This window comes from Amblyomma mixtum, chromosome 10 (assembly GCF_055824585.1).
Source record: "Amblyomma mixtum isolate Tamu chromosome 10, ASM5582458v1, whole genome shotgun sequence".
Classification (NCBI taxonomy): domain Eukaryota; kingdom Metazoa; phylum Arthropoda; class Arachnida; order Ixodida; family Ixodidae; genus Amblyomma; species Amblyomma mixtum.
In genome coordinates, this window is record NC_143021.1 from 141,337,780 (window position 1) to 141,359,840 (window position 22,061).

Below are 22,061 nucleotides of genomic sequence, written 5' to 3' on the forward strand. Positions count from 1 at the left end.
AGACTGGAGCAGTTCTTGTGTCTCTGTGTGCTGTGTAATATTTCGTGACAATATTATCTCCCTCTACGACCCAATGCAATTTCGACAGTTTTACAGCACATGGTGTGCCGCGTTAAGTTTGTGAGGAGGCGCGGATGGCCAGTAATGCAGACTCGACATGCGCTCTTTAAGTGCATGTGTGCGGAATAAGGACAACGGGAAAGTCGAAAGTAGGTGTTCGTCTCTTAAGCCATTCGTTTCTCCATGTCTTCGTTTTTTGTTACCGATCAGGCATAGTTTCCACCACACTGAACACTGCAGGAAGAATTTTTGTAGTATTATTTAAGTAGAGTTGACATTTAAGCCTAGAAATTCCCGTATGCGCAAAGAATCAGGGTGCTTAATTTGTAAATTTTTCTTATAAACATAACAAAACCGGTTTTTGAAATTCTTTAATTCCACAATATCTGAAATTTTAAACTGGTTTTAAATTAGAATCATATTGCTTCTACTCAATACGAGCTGCTGTTATGTTCATTCTTAATTCAAGCTATCAGCAATTACACTATTATATGTGTTCTCAAGACAAGAATCCGACATCATGTGCAATGTAAAATCCTAATAATATCAGCTGAATCTCAGAACTCATAACAAAATTTATTATGCAAGGGTTCCAAGAAAATAAAGTCACATATCACTTACTGCGGAGTTGTCCTTGTCTTTACATCTGTGGTACTTCTCAGAAAATATTTGCCGCTCCGCTGCCCCAAACTCTGGTTCCCCTGCGAAATAAAAGAGTTGTTAAAACGCAAATATCTTCTTCTTGTAAATAGTAGAATGAACAAAACTCACACACGATCTCTAAAAAAAACTGGAGGAGGGGAAGAGGCACCAACAAAGAGAAAGAATGTGTGTGTTGTAGTGGGGGCCAAAGATATCTCCCCCCCCCCTCCCCACCCGACTTCATTTATCCTCTTGACCTCAACCCTTCCATATATACTTCTTACTCGCGGCGCCTTTCAGAGATTAAACAGTACTCATTGGCAGTAGTATATTGCCACTTCACCGAAGTATTTTTATCGTTTGCTGTCCCGGCAAACAGTGTAATTTTACTTGAAATTTATTAATATATTTTTTAACCTATCATGCTTTAAACCGTTTTATATGCCTCCAAATATTTCATAATCCATCATTCTCAGAGTCTAGACAGCGGTAGTTCACGTCAATGCGTAAATGCGAAGCTCGAAGCAGAAAAGAGGGAAAGTAACTTTCTACGACACCACTCAAGCCCTGATCATAATGTGTTTTCTCAGGGGAAGCAGTCACAGATACTCGTCCACCCAGGAAGAGAAACATCGGGCAAGACTATTAAGCTCCGACTTAAAGGCATGAAAAGAGAGGTTTAATGGATTAATGAACCCACATGCTCAATTGTTCATTCCGGACATTCCGGAAGTTCATAAATCCCTTGGAGTCGACATACCGCTCCAGAAGCAGTGGTGCAGCAGCTAAACGATGCGTTATTGCCCTGCGATGGCCGATGCTACCAATAGTGAGACCAAGGCTGCTTTTTTCGAGCAACCTCACGTCACTGATCATTAATTTAACTGCCACATGCCACGGTGGCCAGTGTGCTGCCGCTACAAGGTCACGCGACCAAAGTGGCCCACCTCTGCTGCCTCTCCGAAAATTTTTCGCTCACAACACCGACAAGAACGACGATGATGCCGCCGAATCTTGCAGAGAACGGCAGCCATACCGCCGTCGCAATGATAGACCGCGCGCGGCACATATAATGGGAGGCGAACACAAAAGCCTCATGGGATCGCAGAACGACCCTAATAAACTGCTCAGATGCCTACGATATAATTTGTCTTCCGCCCCCATATCAAAAATATTGCTTGTATGCACATCATTAGTCCTGACTAAATTTGAGCCGAGCCTGCCTAAATAACTTCCTCGAGTTTATTCGGAATTGTTGCAGACCTATAACCATAATTCTATAACCCTTCACTGTGGCGTCCCTGATAGCCCTAGTCGCTTTGCGATATTAAACCCCATTAGCCTAACCTAACGTAACCTATCTTTCGGCATATTTTGGTTCGCACTGCGTGGATGTAGAGCACCCCAGAAGTAGTTGGTTCAAGTGGCGAAAAATAATTCGCAGCGAAGTGTGAAATGCCAACGAGTCCATAAAAGTGGCTACAGGCGCTCCGATTATTCAGAAAACAGACAGCTAAGATAGCATGAATGAAATGAACCTTGAATGCTTTAAGCACGGAACATACTCTAGTCAGTATATTATTTTGTGGTATGGTTCGTATGAACTTTCAATTTTGCATAATAAATGTATAGTTGATTTAGCTCTTTCATGGTTTCTTCTGCTTTGTAATCAATTATCTTTCAGCGATAAAATTTTTGCACAATTATTTACCAATTATCGACATCACAATTAAAAAAATTAAATTATTTCTGCTGCTTGGTTTCAGCGACGGCTTTTCTTAAAGAATATTTGAAGCGAGTTGTTTCGAAGAAATGCCTGGGATTTTTACCAACCTAAGTCGTCGTGTCTGATGCATTTGCCTGCTTTGCAGATTCCTGGGCTTCCAATGGGCTTTCTTCTTGCATTTGTTTGCTAAAAAAAGCAGAAGATAAACGGTAAATAATGACGGCTCCAGCAGGCTCCACGAAAGGTGACACGTTCTTAAGGCTTTTCGTTTTGCCCTTAGAAAAAGAGGCACCAGTTTATAGCACGGTTGTTGTGCATTCTTTTTGGCAATGTGGAGGTAAGTGTGAATTAAATGCTCTTAGCTAACATGAGAAACGCATCCGCAGCAGTCCTTGGAGTGTGCTGCAGAGTGTTGCCTGTGTGCGCAATGTTCTAGCAGTGACCAATGTAGAGTAATGAAAGCTTTCAATTAAAGAAACCTGTGGCGTCACATGCATTTAAAACTGTCGTTTGCGCTCCGTTATATTCAAGAGTCTCAAGTAAAGATATGTATAAAAGGCGATACATTAGACAAAAAGAGATGAGAGCATGTCATCACCTCTCAAAAACGCCTTTTATTTCGCTAATATTAGAGCGCGATGAAGCCCTACAGTATCTGATGCAGGAAAACTAGACCAGGACGTTCAACAAGACAGAGGCTGTGTGCGAGTCGTACAAAGCCTCAAAGTAGAGTTCCGAGAAATCTGCATATTTTCAGTCGCATTAGGGCACAGTACTTTTGCAAGAAGCAGCAAGATGCCATCCCCGTATATCAAACCACGGCTTGTCGACTATGCGCTACACCTCCCGATGGATCCCACAGAAATAGATCAACTCGAGCTACCAATAACGCTGCCAACAGCATACAAACGAGCTCTAAGCCTACCACTAAACTAATACAATGGTTAGACTAAGAAAAAGAAATAAAAGAAAAAGTGTGCCGGCCCACACTTTTAGACGTTCTCACTGTACGCACTGTCAGTGCCGCACAGTCGAAGAGAGATTTAAGACCACTCAACCAGACAGCTCAAGAGTAAAAGCCAAACAATCATAGAAAGTTATGGTCTGCGTAGACGGGGCTATCCAGAGCACAACGACGAACTCTGTCAGAAAGTCGCACTGAAGTACAAGAAGCAGCGTCAAGCCGATCGCATAAAACGTGCACACCGAGTACCATATGAAGATACGACAAGCAGCGCCAAAATTTCTTGAGGCAAAACACAGAAACCTCATAACCGAGGAATACTCAGACGCGGCGTAGTATGCTTCCCAATCTGCAGTGGTCGGTTGCGTCGGCGACCGCACCATGCAGATTGTTTCAACCGCCACCGTACGAACCTACAAAAGCGCACAAGCCGACGAGACGGCAATAGCTCTCGCAATTGCCTGCAGTTGTGTGAAAGACCATATCTACGTCATATCTGATCATACTTGTAAGCGTCATGTCAAAATTGCACAGTTAGGTACATATTGTTACGGACCTACGCTGACCAAGAGCGCGCTGCGCTATACGAATAAAGAAGAGGCGCGGGGCGAGCGCGAGGGGAGAGCGCGCGGTGCTAGCGCGAGACAGAGACCGAAAGAGAGTCGCCGCGGCCGGTTGTGCCCGGATCTTCTACGTTCCTGTGTGGCTTTCTCTGCGCGGGCCCACCGTCCCGTAACAATATCGACAAAGCCACACCGTATCTTGACATAGAGAAAACGTCTTCTTGAAACGGTACACACTGCTGGGAAAAATAGCGCTAAGACGAAAAGAGGACAACAGGACCGGTTGTCCTCCTGTAGTCCTCTTTTTTTTTGTCCTTTGTCTTAGCGCTGTTCTTTTCCCAGCATTATGTACCAACTAGCTCAACTCTCCGTTTTATTGACGGTACACACCTGGACACCAGTCCACGAATCTAAGCGGTAATCAGTCGGTGCATGCCGTAGCCCGGACTCTTACTAACCGGGCGCTAACAGGAGGCTCGGTGGAACCGAAGCCGATTCCTCGACAGTACTGTGAGGTCCTTACTTACCACAAGCTAAATCAGAGAATCGAACCTTACCACATAAGCATCTAACTCGGAAAGTACATGCAAAGTAATATCCACAGGTAAGCCACTTGCACTACATACACCTCGCGCCACCGCGGTGGCTCAGTGATTATGGTGCTCGGCTACTGACCCGAAAGACGCAGGTTCGATCCCGGCCACGGCGATTTAATTTCTTTGGAGCAGAAATTCTAGAGGCCCGTGTACTGTGCGAAGTCAGTGCACCTTAAAGGACCCCAGGTGGTCGAAATTTCCGGAGCCCTTCACTACGGCGTCTCTGATAGCCTGAGTCGCTTTGGGACGTTGAACCCCACAAACCAAACCAAACCAAACATACAACCTGAATGATACCCAAACACATTCCCTCACTTTGCCGGGAACCTACACCACTGTATCACACTTTGTGGGCTTGCCAAAGATGTTTGCGGCTAATCAGCGCTAACTGGTCAGCGATAACTGATCAGCGATAACGGACCTCAGTTTACTGCGCAGGAGTTCTCCAATTTCACCTTTTCTCACGGCACCCGCCCCACGCGTACGCCAACGTACCATGCTTTATCAAACGGGGCAGCAGAAAGGCTAGTTCAAACGACGAAAGCCACTCTACTCAAGCAAGTGCTTCACGGTAACCTAAGAGTACAGAACAGAACTCTGCATCAACGACTCAACAACTTCTTGCTCCCTTACAGGAACACCCCGAACACCGTAACAGGACGAACGCCGGGTGAGCTGTTCCTGAAACAACCCCGAGTGAAGCTTTCGCTCCTGAATCCAAGTTTGTGCAGGACATGCGCAGCCGTCAAGCCAGAGACACCACTCATTGCAACGAGGGCCGAGGAAGGGACCCGCAGATGGAAGCCGTGATAGAGTTCTCGTCAGGACTGCGACAGGGGAAACCCTGTCATGGGATGAAGCGATGGTTGTGCAACGCGTAAGCGACTCTACGTTCGTGGCAAAAGTCGGTGACCATTTTCGTTTTGTGCATATCAACCACTTAGACACCAAGTGCGGCTATTCAGCAAGACTTTGCGTCAACACCCTCGGAAAAATATCCCTCTGCTGACTCCATGATTAGTGTAACTACTGCGGGCAAGCTTGAGGATGTTTGCTTAGATGACGCCGCCTCAGATGAGGAACCGGCATCGCAGCCTCAGGCACAACACTTGGCACCGCAGCTGCCAACAATCACTTTTACTATCACCCTGACCGCGTCCACTGCAGGGCTAAGGGCTCTCCAATGTCTCTCCAATTAACCCTGTCCTTCGGTAGCTGCGGCCACCGTATCTTCGCAATCTTCTGAATCTCATCTGCTCACCTAATTTTCTGCCGCCACCCTGCTACGCTTGCCTTCTCTTGGAATCCACTCCGTTACCCTTAAGGACCAGCGGTTATCTTGCCTTCACATTACATGCCCTGTCCAAGTCAATCTCGTCCTGTTGATATTGAGTAGGATGCCATTAAGCCGCGTTTGTTCACTCCCACACTCAGCGCGCATCCAGTTTATTAACGTTATACCTAACATTTTTCTTTCTGCCTGCATTGTTTCCTAACTTAAGCTGAGCCTTTTTCGTTAGCCTCCACGTTTCTGCCCCGTAGGGAAGTACTGGCACGATACAGCTGTCGATACTTTTTTCTTGGCGAATATCGGTCAACCACCGTTAATAATCTGAGAGAGCCAGCCCTGTGTGGTTCACCCCATTCTTGGTGTTCTAGTCATTTCTCTATGATGATCCGGATCACCAGCCACAACCTGCCCTCAGTACATGTATTCCCTCACTACTTCCGGCACTTCACTACCAACTGTGAACTGCTCTTTCACTGCGAGGCTATAGAACGTTACTTTTGTTTTTTGCACGTTGATTTTTAGACCCACCTTTCTGGTCTGTCTAACTCATTGATCATGCTGTGAAGCTCATGTCCTAATTGACTTAGCAAGGCAATGTCATGAGCGAATCTGAGATTACTATGTATTCTCCATGAATTCTTATCTCGAACTGTTCCGAACCCACGCCTTTAAATAGGCGGTGAATAGTATTGACGAGATTGCGTCTCCCTGCACCCTTGTGACACTCTTCATTATTCGGATTTTATGGCTGGCTTTATGGAGGACTATGGTAGCTGTGTAGTGGTTTTAGATATCTTCTAGAATTTTCACATAAGGCTCTTCTACCATCCTTCCGCAGTGGTTTCATGACTCCTGAGGCTTCCGCTGAGTGAAGCGTGTTCTTGTAATCAATTGTCTGTATATAGTAGTTGGCTGTACTGTGTGCATTTCTCTGTCACTTCATTGTTGCTGTGAATATGGACCACTGTCGAGTGTAGCGAAGCCAAATAAAGAACCTTATATTTCCCCTATTGTTGCACCTCTTCATGGTAGATGATGTGCAGCGCCGCCAGCTTTCTGTCCATGCACTGCTAAAGAGCTTTAGGGAGCCTATTGAATGACGGGATAGAAAGGCTCGGCTATGTCTCCAATAGAATATTTATGTAGCTGAATACGTAGGCGAGAAGTGGCCAATGCAGCGAAAAGCTTCGATAGGAGCAATGTAGAGGGGTCCAGCAGCGAAAACAGCCAGTAATGCTGAGTCACTGCTGGTCAGTATGAGGAGCAATGGCTTAACACGATGGGTTGAAAAGCATCAAACACAGAAATGCGGCTAACAGTGGAAGCTACTCAGGTTGCGAAAGCAGCCAGCTTTACGATGCGCGCTTCCAGCTTGAAGAACTGAGGCGAGCGTAGACAAGGGCACCATCTGTAGCCAAATGATATGGAGTACACCATTGTGCGGCTGCCGCCATCTAAGCGACACCGCGTAATAGGATGCACATATTACTTGCACTGCACTGTAGGCTCCCTTCTCTCGCTCAAAGACGACACAGGATGCAAATCGCTTTATGCAGCTTCTCATCCTTGGCTGGGAGTTTCACATGCCAGGGAAGTGGAAGCACAGTAAGAAATTATAAATGGTAATAATTTGACATCACTTACGTCGACGCACTCTTGTTTAAGGTTTCTAAGTCATCCTTATTCAAAGGTTAAAATTACAGCGAAGCTACGTAAGTAGAGGCACGTTAAACACCATTATTTATCTTTTTACATATTTACTCAAGGTTCTGGGAATGAACTAATATTAAAACGAAAACTTTTGGCCATTTAGTTGTTGGCTAAATTTCGGCGTGTAACTAAAGAGCGCGAAAAAGAAATGTCTAATTCATCAATTTATAGTTTGAAATGTGCAGTGGAGAAAAGAATGAAGTAGGTGCTGGCGGGAAATTTAAAATTAACGCCTGCGACCGCGCCCAGTTCAGTGTAGAAAACAACGGGCTCGCAACTTCCTGATTGCTATTCGCAGTCAGAAACAAAGCAGCTTCCTAATCGTCGTGCGGGTGGTGCGTCTGTCGGGCAGGCGAAAGGAGAACAATTGCAAATTTCAGAAGCCAAGGCACCACGTGTGAGGCGCCAGAGAAAGAACGCTGTCCGCGACTAGGAACACAGCTTGCTCTTCGGACCTGGGTATAGCTGTAGGGAACTAACACTGCCGCTCTCTTCTATGCTTTGAACGCAGCCAAGTCACACGAATCGTTTTTGATACTGCCGCCAGCGCCCGCTTGATTGCCTGCGCGCTGTCACATTCGCGGCATCATGAAATGCGGCTACGTTCATGAATTTCATGTTTGCGAGTGCTGCTGTCGCGCTGCGAAAGCTCCTAATCACTTAGTTTTTTTTTAAATATTTCTCATCATTCCTTTTCAAAGCGAAAAAGGAACTAAGTTTAAAACACATGAAAGCGAAAAGTTAAGAATTAAGCAATGTTTGACAGCCTGTACAGCTTGGCCCCGAAAGATTTATCACCAAAGCACTAGCTAAAAGGTAACTTTTTCAGACGTATTGGTACAATAAATTCAACAAATGGAAAAACGCTTTGAGTAACTATATTGGATTTTCAACACCATGTTCCAAGTAGCTCTACCTAGCTTGCCACAGTATGGTTTTATTCTGCTGCTTCATAAAGCTGCGACGCCTGTAGTACTGCTGGCAATGTTTTTGTAAATTTACAACAGATACTACTTTAATGTTCAAGCAGCAAGAACTATTTATCATTTCCTGGAATGTCGATTCAATAAAGCTAGTTTTGTTGCACACCGCATCCGAAGTTAGCTCTGGTGCCGGTGTGTATGAGATATATTCCGTACACCTGCCAGAGGGTTAAGACACCTGTGGCTCTGGCGCCCCTTCTCCTGTCTTCGGTGGACACTGCTGCTGTGAAGCGAATGTTTTGTTTCTTTAGACGTCTTCCACCTAGCTATCTCTGTACGAGTCAGTGAGAGGCCTAATTGGGCCATCCAACAAGAAAATATACATTCTTGTTTTTGTCTTACGATCGCACCACAAGACGGTGACAGCCGGGTAGGGAATCTAACGTTGTCAGCGCTGTGCTCACCGCTTTGGCCCTATATTGCAAGAAAACATGCCAAATTTTTTTTCGTATTTGAATTTTTGGGTGCATCTGGATGCCAATTTTTCTAACTTGGTGCATGCGTGCAGCGACGAATCAATTAGCAAACAAGAAGTCGCCAGAATATGTTCTGTGAAAGTTTTATGGTTTATGGATTTATGGGAATATAACGTCCCAAAGCGACTAAGGCTTCGAGCGACGCCGTAGTGAAGGGCTCCGGAAAATTCGACCCCGAGGGGTTCTTTCACGTGCATTGACATCGCAAAGCACACGGGCCTCTGCGAGAGACAGCAACGCAGCATGTCCCCTCTCACGCGAATCATGAAATGCTGTTCTAAATTTACAGGATGCGGCCTCGCAGTCATTCTTCTCAAGCAGCGTGCTCTTTATCCTACTAACTGCAACGACGTACATGAAACGCTTCGCAAAAAGTCTGGCCTCGCACTTTCCGCCAGCAACCGAGCTACGTCTATTTATATAGAGGAGTGAACTTCCTGATGTGGTAGACAAATTCCTACCCACGACAGTCCTTATTGTACAGGTTTGGAATTTTCCTTGTGTGCCTTACGTATATCGCTAAGGCCAAATAAATGCGGTACCGCCGTTATACTCCGCCTGAAGTGGGCATAGTTTCTGCATTTTTTCTACATTTATTTGAATAGCTTCAGTCATTGTAGGTGTTTATGTTTGTTGTAGGGAAGAATAACGGCAGTCAGAGACTGCGTAACTAAGGGGATATTCTGTCCACAGAAAGGAGTTGCTTCATGTTGCTGCGCCTGCTGTTTGTGGCATATTTTATACTGAAATCATTACTTCTTGACTTTAGTTATCAAAACTTAAGGCGCTTGGCTCAATGACCTCTTTCATGCTAATATAATTGGTATAATAGCATTTCCCGCTGCTACACTTTGATGTGTATCAGGTTAAACACATGAGGCATTGCGTTCAAACGAAGAGTTCAGCACAACAGAATTTGTCTAGACCTAGTGTTTATAAACGCAACGTAAACTTACATCGCGGCCCCTCCAAAAAAGTGTTATGAGTCAATTTCGAGGGAGCCTGAACCAGCTCACGCCGAATAATTGTGACATTAATACGTAACTATTACATGAAATTTTTCTAGCCGATTTCACAGTTCTAAACTGTGCTTGTTGCAGTCTGACAGTGTGTCATCCTGGTGAAGTGTAAAGCAAACAAAGATGCGAACTCAAGCCTTACTATGCACGGCGTTCCTTGAATATAATGAACAACGTGAGTTCCCAAGCGGCCTTGATTGCAGGTGTAGCTGCAGTTTGATGCGTATCCTTCCTGAAATATAGGAGTTTAAAATGCATGATGCTGCTTAGCAAGACATTTCATTTCCGCTTAGTGCCTTCCCTTACTGATTTGCGCCCGACTGCCGTTATTCCCTGTGATTTTTGTGGTTGGGCGTTGATAAGGATAAAACAGTTGAAATTTGGTTCGCAAATGCGTTCACAATCCTTTATTTAGGTTTCAAGATGATAAGAGCGGGCTAAATACGCCTTAAGAATTCGGCATCAACATGCAAGTTTTGAGCGGCTGATGTATCGACGTAGAAATAGCTGCGATACAATGGAATTCGTTTTTCTACAGTTAGCGTGCCCCGAAAGCGCTGCCCGTTAACATTCAGATGTGTTGCTTTGTTATCAAGTATTCGAGCGAGAGACTCATTTTGCGTGATATTTACGGATCAATGAAATCAGAGAAGTAAAATGTCAAGACAATATTGAGTGGTTTAAGGTCATAGGGAAATCTACAATAAAAATACCGGCCGACTATTTAATGCTATGGCACAAATCAGCGGCAGCAGGACCCGGACCGGTTGGCCTCTGCTGGTGCTTCGTGTTTTCTACGCATTGCTAATGACAGGACAGAGCAGAGCAGAGAGAGAGGACAGGACAGGACAGGACAGAGCGCTCTGTCCTGTCCTCACGCCTCTTGCGCTTTTCTTCTTCAACCCCTTTGCGCAATTTCATTCCTTTGATAACTGTTATGAACCAACTCGCCCAGACGAAAGTACTATTAATACGGCTGGCGCTCTGGCTGTTTGCGTCTTTCCTGCTTCGCTTCCGCTTTAGACGCTCACCGCGCTGAGCCCTAGCGACTTCTTCCCGCTGTAGCCTTCAGCGCAACAATTCGAGATTTTGGGCATGCTTGGTTGTCGCAACATTTGCGCAAGTCTAGGGTCTGACAGCATCCATCGGAAACGAAAAGTCGAACATGACCGAGTGCAGCGCGGGACAGGAGACGCTGAGCCAGCGCATAACGTCGCTGACGTCAAGCAACGGACCAGAACGATTCACTGAGTCCTATGCGCCTGCTGCTACCACTGCACCCGCAGAATTGCGGCGCGCGACCGCTAGGGGTCATGAGGTGGTTTAGGGGCAAGGCACAGAGTTGACTTTTGTGAAAAAGGGCCATAATGCTCTCGCATTTAAAGTGAAAATCAGAGGAGTTTATATGTCACTGTACTTACTCCTCTGTACACGTTGTCACAAGGCTTAGGGCGAGGACCTGAAAAGGACAAGTACATGCAACCATAAGCCCATAGATGAAATTGTAGTAAAACGGTGCAACGGTGTATTGGGAAGTCATGCCGTTAACCACTCGCTACAAAGAATAATCGGGAAATTCGAACCCGAGAAGCGAATACGAGACCATCATAGACTTCTGCTTAGTTGCTCCACATATAACTCGAATTAAAAAACGAAAAGTTGTGAAGGAAATTGTGCTGTTGTTTTGTTGTTGTTTTTTTTGGGGGGGGGGAGAGGGGGTAACGTCCGAAAGCGTCTCAGGCTGTGACGGATGCCTGTGAAGAAAAGAGTGATTTGTTTCTGAGCTAAGGCATCTCAAATAAAGTTAGTTTTCTTTTAGACTGGAATCTTAAAATTTGTCACGCTGTATTTATTCTAATAAAAAAAGTAAGGCGGCCTTCGATATTCTTTTTTCAAAATTAAAAGTGTGATAAGGGGGCTTCATTATAAGGGACACGAGTAAAATGACAATCTGAGCAGAAAAGAAGCATTTTAAATGCTTTAGAGCGAGCATGAATGGAAGCTGCCGCTACTACTTCAATGACGCCGAGTGCTCTATGGCAATGCAAAAAGACGTCCCATTGATTTCACACTGAATTAGTTTTTCTAAGATGACGTGGTTGTTATTAGGACACTCATATTAGAAAACATGAGAAGAACACCATTAATAAACGCATAAAGCGTCATCTTTTACGTTAATGACAATCGTTACCAGCCACGTTTGAGAAACAGGTAAAAATAAACGATACAAGAAGAAACATGGTACTGGTTCGGCCGTACAATAAGTTTCAGCCCTACAACACGCCCTACAAAACGCCCAACAAAAGGTTAGGTGGCGTTTCAAGCAAACCTGCCACATACGTTTTGATGCAGGGTTTAGCAGGTATAAAGGTAGCTTAGTTGGCAGAGTGATACCCGTGTTGGCAGACATCAAAGAACCGGTGCATCAAGCTGCCAGTGAGCTGGTTAACTCATTTCTTAGAACATGTAATGAAAACAGAGTGCCCAATGAGGAACACAGTAGAACACAAACGACAAGACCGGCGCATTCTAGAGGTTCTCGCTTTGACGCAGCCGCTGGCCTTACCTTCCTTTTCGTGTGTTTTTCCGTGTTTTTTTTTATTGCGAAAGCAATACTGCTCGAGGTTTCTGCTGTTGGCCGTCGTCCAGGAGAATTCATCACTGACCTTTAGCGTGACCTATGTGTGACGTCATACCAGCTGTGTAAAAGCGGGGCCCCAACTCAGCTCGTCGCCATCGTCCAGCGAATCCTCCACGATATGTCGGATGATGTATGTAATATGAAGCTGCAAAGATGTGCTGCAGCTAAGAAGCGGCGGCGTGCGAAAGAAACGGATGAAGAGCTGGTTGATTTCGCAATCCACTAGGCTTAACCAAGCTAAGCCTCTGCCAATGTTTTTTGGTCATTGATCTCGTCGTCAACAAGCTCACTGACTATCCCTCAAGCGTTTGATTTGTTTTATCTGTTCGTTGCTCTGCTTGTGTAGCGTAGATAGGTACTTTGTTTTGTTATGAATTTGTTGCTCCCTGTTGGCTTGGTAAATAGTTCCCTCCATGAATTGCTTCGTGTGTGGTATACTGATCTTTGATTTGATATACTATGGCAGCAATGATTCCTTGAGTTGGCGATACGTTGTTGTATTTTACTTCTGATCCAATTGCGCATAGGCTTGATTGTCGTACAAAACGCACTGGTCTTGTCGCATTTATCCTACTTTTGTCCTCGCTCGTTGCAGGTGCCGTATTGCAATTGGTCATTTGTAGCTATCGTTAGTAACAGCCATACTAGTTTTCAGAATTTGGGAAACAACTTTGGCCCTGAGGATCACCAAAATTGCCCGTCTAGCATCCCAAGACGCTCGGTCTTGAAGAGAGTGCAAGAATAGCGCGTGCTAGGCAACGCCCGTCGGTTGACATGAGTCCGCGGCTTATGGCCTGCGTGACCTCTGTTCCGTCCGCATTGAGTGCCTCGCCGCTGCTCTTTGCTACAATCGCTGGTCCAGCCGACGCTTTAGAGGCAGTAACGTGACGCATTCGTCATATAGTCATGTGTGCGGAGTGGCGTTTCTAGGGGCATGCCAAAGACGCATGCTTTCTCGTGCGTACAACTTTTGGCCTACAACTTACCTTGCCGAAGTTTTAACTCGCATGTGAGTATTTTTAACGGCGGGCCAAAAGTCTCACATCCAACGAAGCGTCTAACTTTAACAGCTAAGCAGTTGCCTCTCAGAAATGGGCTAACTAGTTGAGTAGGTACAATGATTCATCTGGTTTTCCATCGCTTCTAAGACTGGTATTAATATATCGCTGTAGTCGTCTCGGCACCTAATAAGGCTAGATTTTCTAAACATTAGCAGGGAGCTCTTCTGAAACACTCGGTGGATTGAAGCGACAAATGAAATTGAAACAGTATTTATAAAACGGCTAACAAAACAAAATTTTGTGAAAATTGCATAAAGATCTTTCTCCAAATATTTCATAATTTTTGGGGTAAGGACACCTGTCGTGTAGTAAAGTACTCCCAAATAGCGTAGGTGAAAATAAGTAAATTTTGCTTAAGAAAACGTTGATTGCCTGCCTTTTGAAATGCCGATTGCGGTAGCCAATGATAAGCAAGCGCACTGATTTTTTTTTGATACTGGTACTGGCACTGATACTGACTCCTCAGATTGGTACAGAGCAGTCAAAACTGATCGCAGGCGGTATGACGTGCTTCGTCCTTATATTTAAGAAAACGTTTCGACTTTTTGTAATGTACATATCGAAAACATTAGCGTTGGAGAAGAGCGCTTCTGTATCATATATTGACAACGCAGACTCCCAGGGAAACAGCTTCGACAATGGTTAGAATTAACCTTAAACATTACGCAGCGAAACTGTGTGTTCAGTCGCTGAAGGCAGCCACTGAGCACAAGTGACGACACAGAAATCAAGATAAAAACATGGCCATGGACCACTGCCGCCTGACTCACTGCCGAAGTGCTTCTTAGAAGTGCCTCGCCCAGTGATTATAGTCTCCCTTGGTTATATTTACAGTGCCACTTTAGCATCATCATTGCGAAGTTTCAAGGGGACACGACAGAGGAAAACATCGTGATATCAAAACCAGATGAAACCGCATTGCGCACGTTGTCGTCTGGCGTAAGTCTATAAGTAAATGTTTGCGGGCATTCTGGCGACTTATTAGTGCAGGAAGCAAGGAATAGTTCATTGATAATTGGTTGCATCGTTTTAGAGGCTAGAATTTTTTGTAACTGTTCAAAATTTCAGCGTGCACTTTGAATTTAAACTAACAACTTAATAAACTTATTCATTCCTTCTCCAAGAACCTCCAAATCTAGCGAAACCGAACGGAGTAATCAAAAAGCAATGTTTAAATTACATATTAAAACACATAAATGCGCACTGAACTCTTTCTTTGATGTTACTGCTGGCGTAGTATTCAAGAAAATGGCAAAAAGTCTATTGTTGAGAAACCGAGTTTCAGCCTTTATTTCAGTTTACGAAAGGCCTAATCAACCACTAAGCTTAGCTCGTTTAAGCGTACCAGCCAAATCACTACAGATGTACCATCGTCACTTGCAGTAGCGTACTTACGAGGTAGGGCAGTGCAGAAGCCTTTGGAGCATCGGCCTAAACTCCACCGTGCCCAATTATTGAGCTGAAACTGGATGCGAAGTACATTTTAATTCCAGGGCGTTGAGAGTCCCCGTCAGGACACAAGCTGGAGTTTTAGCTGTTGGCTTTGACTTTGTGTCAACAAAACGCAGATTGGTCGAGGGGCTCCTGACGTCAAAACCACACAGCCACGTGAGGGTAATTTAACGCCCCACAATGAGCAGATAGAAAAACAATGATAACATCACTACACATTTCTCCATTTGTGTACAAGGCCGAGACGTCGTACCACCACAAAAGCTGTGCCTCTAAAAATTGCATTCCTTCCTAAAACTAAAGCGGTCAACCGGGGATACGAGCCGCTGTCCCTTGGGTCCTGAGCCTGGCGCTCTACCCCTCGGCCACTGAGGACCGTTCGATGGATTTGGTTAAATGAAGGCCGTGTGTGTTTTGTGGTAAATGCGGCATAAGAAAATAAAAATAACATACATAAAAGTGTCGGTGATTGCGAAGCTATATGCAAAGTGGACCCAGGACACTGAACAGACCCATGAAGGCTATAGCGTAATAATCCTAAGGAGGAGCTTGAGAGTCCCATGAATTCAAGTTCAAAGGTTCCCGCTGAAACGTCTAATGCACAGCTGGCAGTTAGTTTTCATCGGAAATACTTTTTGCTATGCCTCGAAACAGTACCTGCAAGATTTCTCAGATCTACACCCTGCTGCAATTGCTTAGTCGAAAACGCTTTAGCGGCTGTTCCAGCTTTAAAATGTGGCCCTGCATTTGCCACAAATCATGTGATGTAAAATTGCTAATTTAATAACGAGTTCCTCGTGTTTTAAAACTAACTACACAGGTGGTCATTGCAGCACTCAACAGGAACTCTATGTTAAATCTTGGCAGCTTCTAAAGAATCCTAATTGCCACGCACACTACTAGCTCAAAAACCAGAAACAGAATCTCATATGTTTTTGACTTCTCAACAACACCTCAAATGTTGTTTTTGTTTCTTTCAGTGGCGTGCAATGTGCTTTTGCAGCTATTGCTAAATAGCTAAACAATGTCAAATATCGGTGAGGGGATTCTATTTCATTTCCAAGCTTATGCTAGCATATGATATGTAGTTTGAATGTATATCTTTTAATGACACGGACATAAAATTCCCCCGCTCGCTGAAGGATCATTGTTAATATAAGTTAGAACAGGCAGCCATGAAAGACGTTCTGATAGCAATAAATTCAGCAACTGTTACCAAACTTCTGTATCTTAGGATGATTTGAGAAATTAGCTTCAAACGCTGATTTGACAGCGAAGTCAAGCATTATGAGAAGCGTAACAAAATGTTTACGTTATCAAATAAAGTTTTTGAATCCAGCACAGCAGTCTCTGCTCTACTCCCATTCTGGACAATTTGTAAGCTGGCTGCAAACCGAAAGGGAAGTCGAGAATTTGTCTCGAATTCGAGATTCACATCGGGTAACTACGCGCTAGATCCAGATTTGAAGAATGAACACAACCTACATGTCCCTCGGACCAAGAATAAATCTCATAGCATATGCTTACAGCTTAAAATTGTTATATGAAATTGGAAGAACTGATTAGCAAACTGGAAATATTGTGAAGGCCCGCGATTTATTCCTAGTCTGTGTGCTGCACTCTATTAAAAGCGGGATTATCCTTTCTGAGCACTAAGGACTGGTTAGGGCGGATGCTAGGAACTTTATTTTGAAAGTTACGCTTGGAACCTATTCAAGTGCGGTCTAATTTTCACAAATTCACCGCTTAAACAGATTCGATCTTTCTAGATTCTCTACCTATTACAATTCAGAGCGTCTCACTTTAGCACCTGTCCCACAGGAAGTTTCCCTCACTCTCCTAGGATATTTAAGGTTTGCTTGCCACACAAAATCGTTGTGCTTTAGAAGCATCTCACGGGTGTTTTTTTCGGATTAGTGGCAATTGATTTGCACAAAATTTTTCTTAAAACTCGTGCCATTTTAGTAATATTATCTATGGGCAGACGCAAAGCGTTATCAAGCCGTTGAATACTATTCAGATGAATGAGATTCCTAGACAAGGTGCGGCTTTTGTACTTACAATGCAAGGAACTCCATCGTGATGTACCCAATAAGTCCGCCCGTTAGTCATGTGGCAACGAGAGACACATGACAGTAACGGAAGATGCTGCAATAATCAAAGCAATACCGTGATACAGTGCTCAAACAAAACCCACTGAGAAACACTATATATAGTTCCAAACTATTATTTATATTTTATGACCACCATCGCCATATCCACCCTTCTGTGTTGCGTACAGTGGTCTACAAACGCCTCTCTTATTGCCCTCCAATGAGCACTGCTGTGCAGCAGCTGGTGCCAATACATCGGCTTCCAGCTTTATTATGGGTTTCTGTCCACATATATCTATGCTATACCGATGAGTAGCCTCCTGGCGTTTGGGTTCACTCGATTAAAAAACAAAGCAGTCAGTTATTCTTTGCTGCACAACAAACGCCCCACCAAAATGTGTTGTGCTCTTTTGGTTTGATATTATTATTAAGAATAGAGAACTAAGCTTTTCTGACGCCCACATATTTTTTGGAGCTCTAACTGCAGTTTCCATTGAGCCATTTTGATTTTAACATCAGTTTACGCAGCCTCGAGCCGTTGCCTTACGGGCTGCATTGTATGTCGGAAGCCAGAAGGCTAATGACCCTCGATATTTGCTCAGAGATTCGAGAAACAAATTTTGGTTCTTCATTTAACTCATTTCTAACAAATATTCATCCGGCCTTTTGCTTACAGACAGTATTTTAGCTGTTCAATGTACACACCAGAGGCTTCGCTGCAGATGCGGGACCTCATTTGTTTGTCTATTGTAGCGTACTAGTTCCGCGGAAATGTAGCTTCAACTTCCGGTCTTCTCCTTTAAGGAAGATGTTTTCAGGCCCCTCTGCTCTTTTACAGTTCATCTTGGATAGATAGGACACAACACATCTGCTACCTACAAGCTAACATTCTTGTTTTTTATTATATTCTACACATTTCCGCGTATCATGTGCACAGGCATTTGACACAATATGCGCCCGCCTTTTTACAGCGTCCAGTCATGTAATAAAGTACGTGGATTGTCCATTCCAGGAAAAGAATTTACCTCGGTGTTGTTTCCAAATTGCAGCCGTTGGTAACATTTCCAAATAATGGAGCGCGCATATTCCTTCGCATTTGTAATCATTTACTAATTTAGCTGACCATGCACAAGTATTTTTAACGCTATCCAACGTCCTGTAATTTTTTTTTAATTAAGGTACTCATGTGCCTTCGCAGACAGTTAGCGCTTACATGTAATGAGAAACATCATTCAGTTATTAATTTTTCCTTTTAATTGGGCCTTTTACATCGTTTTATATATTCTACCCCCCTCGCTTCTCACTGGCTCTCCTAACTTTTACATCGCTCCTCCCTGTCTCCTACACTGTCCCTTCTGTATCGCCTTAGTATAGCTTAGTGCCCTGGCCGACAACCAATTTTTCCTTCTGTTTTCCTTTATTTTTGAACAAGCGCACTCCAGCTCCCGCACACAAAAACAAAATCAAGAAGGGTCCAGGTGGAGCACTAGACCACTAGGTAACGTGTCGACAAGTGGACTAGTGGAAAAGAAGTCAGGACAATTTGAATTTTTTTGTAGTTAGGAATCTTGGTCTCAAGCATTCTGTGAGCGGCACCGCAACAGGTTGATATTTTTAAATTGTATTTTTTCATTAATTTCAACTAACAACAGTAAATAAGGCTGGGAGGTTCCAGAATTACGTGATTGTGAATTCATATTGGTCGAAAATCCTTCCCGCTTTCCTTAGGCGCGTAAGAATGATTTATTTTGTAAAATTCAGGGGGCACTTTGACTGTCTAAAGTGCGTAGAGGCGAAAGCGCTTTCCGCACCACTTTGACTGCTTCTGTGGCACTGGTGGCGTCACATGTAATTGAGTACTAATTACTGAGTGATGACAAATCACTAATTAATGGTTAATTACTGATTAATGTCTGAATACTAATTAACTGCTAATTAATAACGCTTAAGCTTCGCCTTTAGGAGTGAAATGCGACAGCGTGTTGTAGCGCTGCCAGGGAGTCTACGGAACGCCACCACCCGTTCGGCGCGATGCCTTGCCGTTTGAACGCAACGATTTTTGAGGAAAGGAAATGGCACAGTAATTCTCTGTCATCTCGGTGGACACCTGAACCGCACCGTGGAGGGAGGGAGGAAGTGGGAGTGAAAGAAGAAAGACAAAGATTGCCCGTAATGAAGAAAATGAAAATTGTATTTGAGGAAAGGAAATTACGCAGTAACTGGCTCACATATCCCGGTGGGCACCCGTCAAAATTCAAAGAGGGTTCACTTTTTTTACCTAAAGTGCGGTCACTGATGTGTGGTAAAGATGTTAAGCTTCGCCTCTAAGAGTGGAACACGACAGCGTCTTGCAACGCTGCCAGGGAGTCCATAAAACGCCATCGCCCAATCGGTTCTACGCCTCGCTCGTCGGTAAATTGGTTTTTGAGGAAAGGAAATGTATCTGTCTCTCATTACTCTCTGGACACCTAAACCTCGCCGGAAGGGAAGGGAGGAGGATGGCAGTGAGCGAAGACACCGTATTCACTAGACGCGCCTTTGTTCGTTCCAAACCATCGAGCTGTCAAAAAAAAAAAAGAGCTGGCATGGCGTAGTGGATAGCATGCTCGTCTCGCACTCCGAAGACCGGGGTTCGATTCCCGAGCACGACCAATTTCATACTCGGTTTTATTTATTTATATGGCGTGACTAGAAAAGTTGATTAGGCTAATTTGGTAATTAAGCAATTAACCAACCTCAGTCCCACTTACTTGGAGCATCACTACCCTTCAATTGGTTGCATGGTTACTAGGAGTAGGAGGAGGAGGAGGAGGTAAACTTTATTAAAGAAGAGGTCTTAGGCGCGGATTGGGGTCATGTTCCCCTCCCCGCGATGGGCTCCTCTTCTAGGCCGGACGCCAGGTGGCCGACCGACGATGTCGTTCGCCGACCTCTTCGGCTCGCTCTGTGGCTCGAAGTTGAACCTCCGGGTCCGAGCTGAGCAGCGCGGCCTACCACTGAGATTGGGTAGAGAGCTGCAGACTGTGCGATGGCTTGTCTTGAGTACATGAGTATAGGGTGTGCGGTGTGTCTGCCTTTTGGTGCCCACAGAGAGAACAGACAGGGCTGTACTGCTCCAGGAACCATATGGAGTACATGTATGGATTAAAGAAAGTGTCTGTTTGGAGCTGCCGCCAACTGAATTGTGTTTTACTGAGGGATTTATGTGGTTCTAGGAAGATCTGTCCTTCTTTCTTAAAGTGGGTAGTAATTTCTTTGTAGGTTGTCATTCGCTCCTTGGCCGACCTGAGCTCGTGGTAGCGCACCTCCTGGTTAACCACGAATCCTCGGGCAAATTGGTGCGCCGCCTCGTTTCCAGGATGGTCCGAATGGGCGGGGACCCAGATCAATGTTATCTGGCGGGTATTGGAGATTTTTTTGTAAGATTTTAATGGCTGCTGAGTGGGTCCTTCCTTTTGCAAAATTTCGAATTGCTGTTTTGGAGTCACTTATGATGTATTTGGCAGTGGTGGAGGTAATGGCTAAAGCTAATGCAGCTTCTTCGGCCTCCTCCAGAAATTTTGTTTTATCTATTGTCGCCGATGCAAGGGGAGAACCTCGATGATCGACAAGTGCCAGAGAAAAGGCATCTCTGTCCGCATGTTCTGCCACGTCCACGTGCGTCGTGTCTTTCTGAACTGAAAATCTTTCGTGAAGTTTTTGTGCCCTAGCCTTTCTTCTGTCCGTATCGTAGTGTGGATGCATGTTTTTGGGCAGAAGAGGGACTTTAGGTGTTCGTGCACGTGTCTTGGAATTGGCATGGTGTGTGTACGGTTTCCTCCATATTGTATTCCTGCTTTCTGTGGGATGAAACGTCCCGTTTCAGTGCTTGATAGTCTTTCATATTGTGTGGTGAGGTGTGCTTCTATCATTTCCGTTAAGGTGTTATGAATTCCTAACTGTAATAGTTTTTCATTTGGAGTATGACGTGGGAGGTTGAGCGCAATTTTGTAGGACTGTCTAATTAGAGAATCCAGGTCGTCTCTTTCTCTTACTGTGAGGGTGACGTATGGTGTAGTGTAGTTGACTCTGCTAAGAACGAAGGCTTGTATTAGTCTCCTGGTCTCGGCTTCTTTAACTCCTCCTCGCCTATTCGCGATGCGTCTGATGAGGAAGGAGATTTAGTTGACAGTGTTTCTCAGTTTCTTAATTAACGTGTCGTTTTTTTGGTTTGACTGTATCAGCATTCCTAAGATATTTAGTGTTCTCACTTCTGGGATGGCTGCCCCTTCCGCGTAGATTTTGATCTCAGGCGCTTTATTTTTCCTTTGACGCTTTGGGTGCAGGATGAGGACTTCAGATTTTTGGGACGAACACGCGAGTCCCGCGGCTTGTGCCTCCTCTACTACTACATCTGCCGCTTGTTGTAGCGTATCTTGTATTGTGGCGATACTCCCCTTGGTGGTCCAAAGGGTGATATCGTCCGCGTACAAAGAGTGTTCTAGGTCTGGGATTTTTGCGAGTGCGTGTGCCGTTTTGATGAGGGTTATATTGAATAAGAAGGGGGAGAGGACCGATCCTTGCGGCGTTCTTCTGTCTCCTAAACTGAAGGTGTCGGATTTGACTGCGCCAATTTCAATTTTAGCCGTTCTATCGGAGAGAAAGTCCTTGATGTAGTTAAACGCTCTTTCGCCCACATTCAACGGTGAAAGAGATTCTAGGATTGCTTTGTGTTTGACGTTATCAAACGCTTTTGTTAAATCTAGAGCTAGGATTGCCCTGGTGCTCCTTTCTTGCTCCTGAGA

The 22,061-nt window shown here is 44.6% G+C and overlaps 1 protein-coding gene and 1 pseudogene across 3 annotated transcripts in view; one reads left to right on the forward strand and one right to left on the reverse strand.

The window, feature by feature from the left end:
• The window catches only part of LOC149327124 (alpha-tocopherol transfer protein-like), a 563,535-nt pseudogene that overhangs the window by 203,924 nt on the left and 337,550 nt on the right, over positions 1–22,061 (forward strand).
• Positions 1–22,061, reverse strand: part of LOC149327126 (P-selectin-like) — a 73,048-nt gene that overhangs the window by 17,748 nt on the left and 33,239 nt on the right. For all 3 annotated transcript variants that reach the window (XM_089564472.1, XM_089564471.1, XM_089564473.1), the window contains 6 exons: positions 17,246–17,332; positions 15,128–15,197; positions 11,452–11,489; positions 10,173–10,262; positions 2,536–2,614; positions 682–761 (listed from right to left, as the gene is read on the reverse strand). In XM_089564472.1, coding sequence (XP_089420598.1) covers positions 682–761; positions 2,536–2,614; positions 10,173–10,262; positions 11,452–11,489; positions 15,128–15,197; positions 17,246–17,296 — 408 coding nt within the window. In that variant the 5' untranslated portion in view covers positions 17,297–17,332. The remainder of the gene's footprint in view (positions 1–681; positions 762–2,535; positions 2,615–10,172; positions 10,263–11,451; positions 11,490–15,127; positions 15,198–17,245; positions 17,333–22,061) is intronic.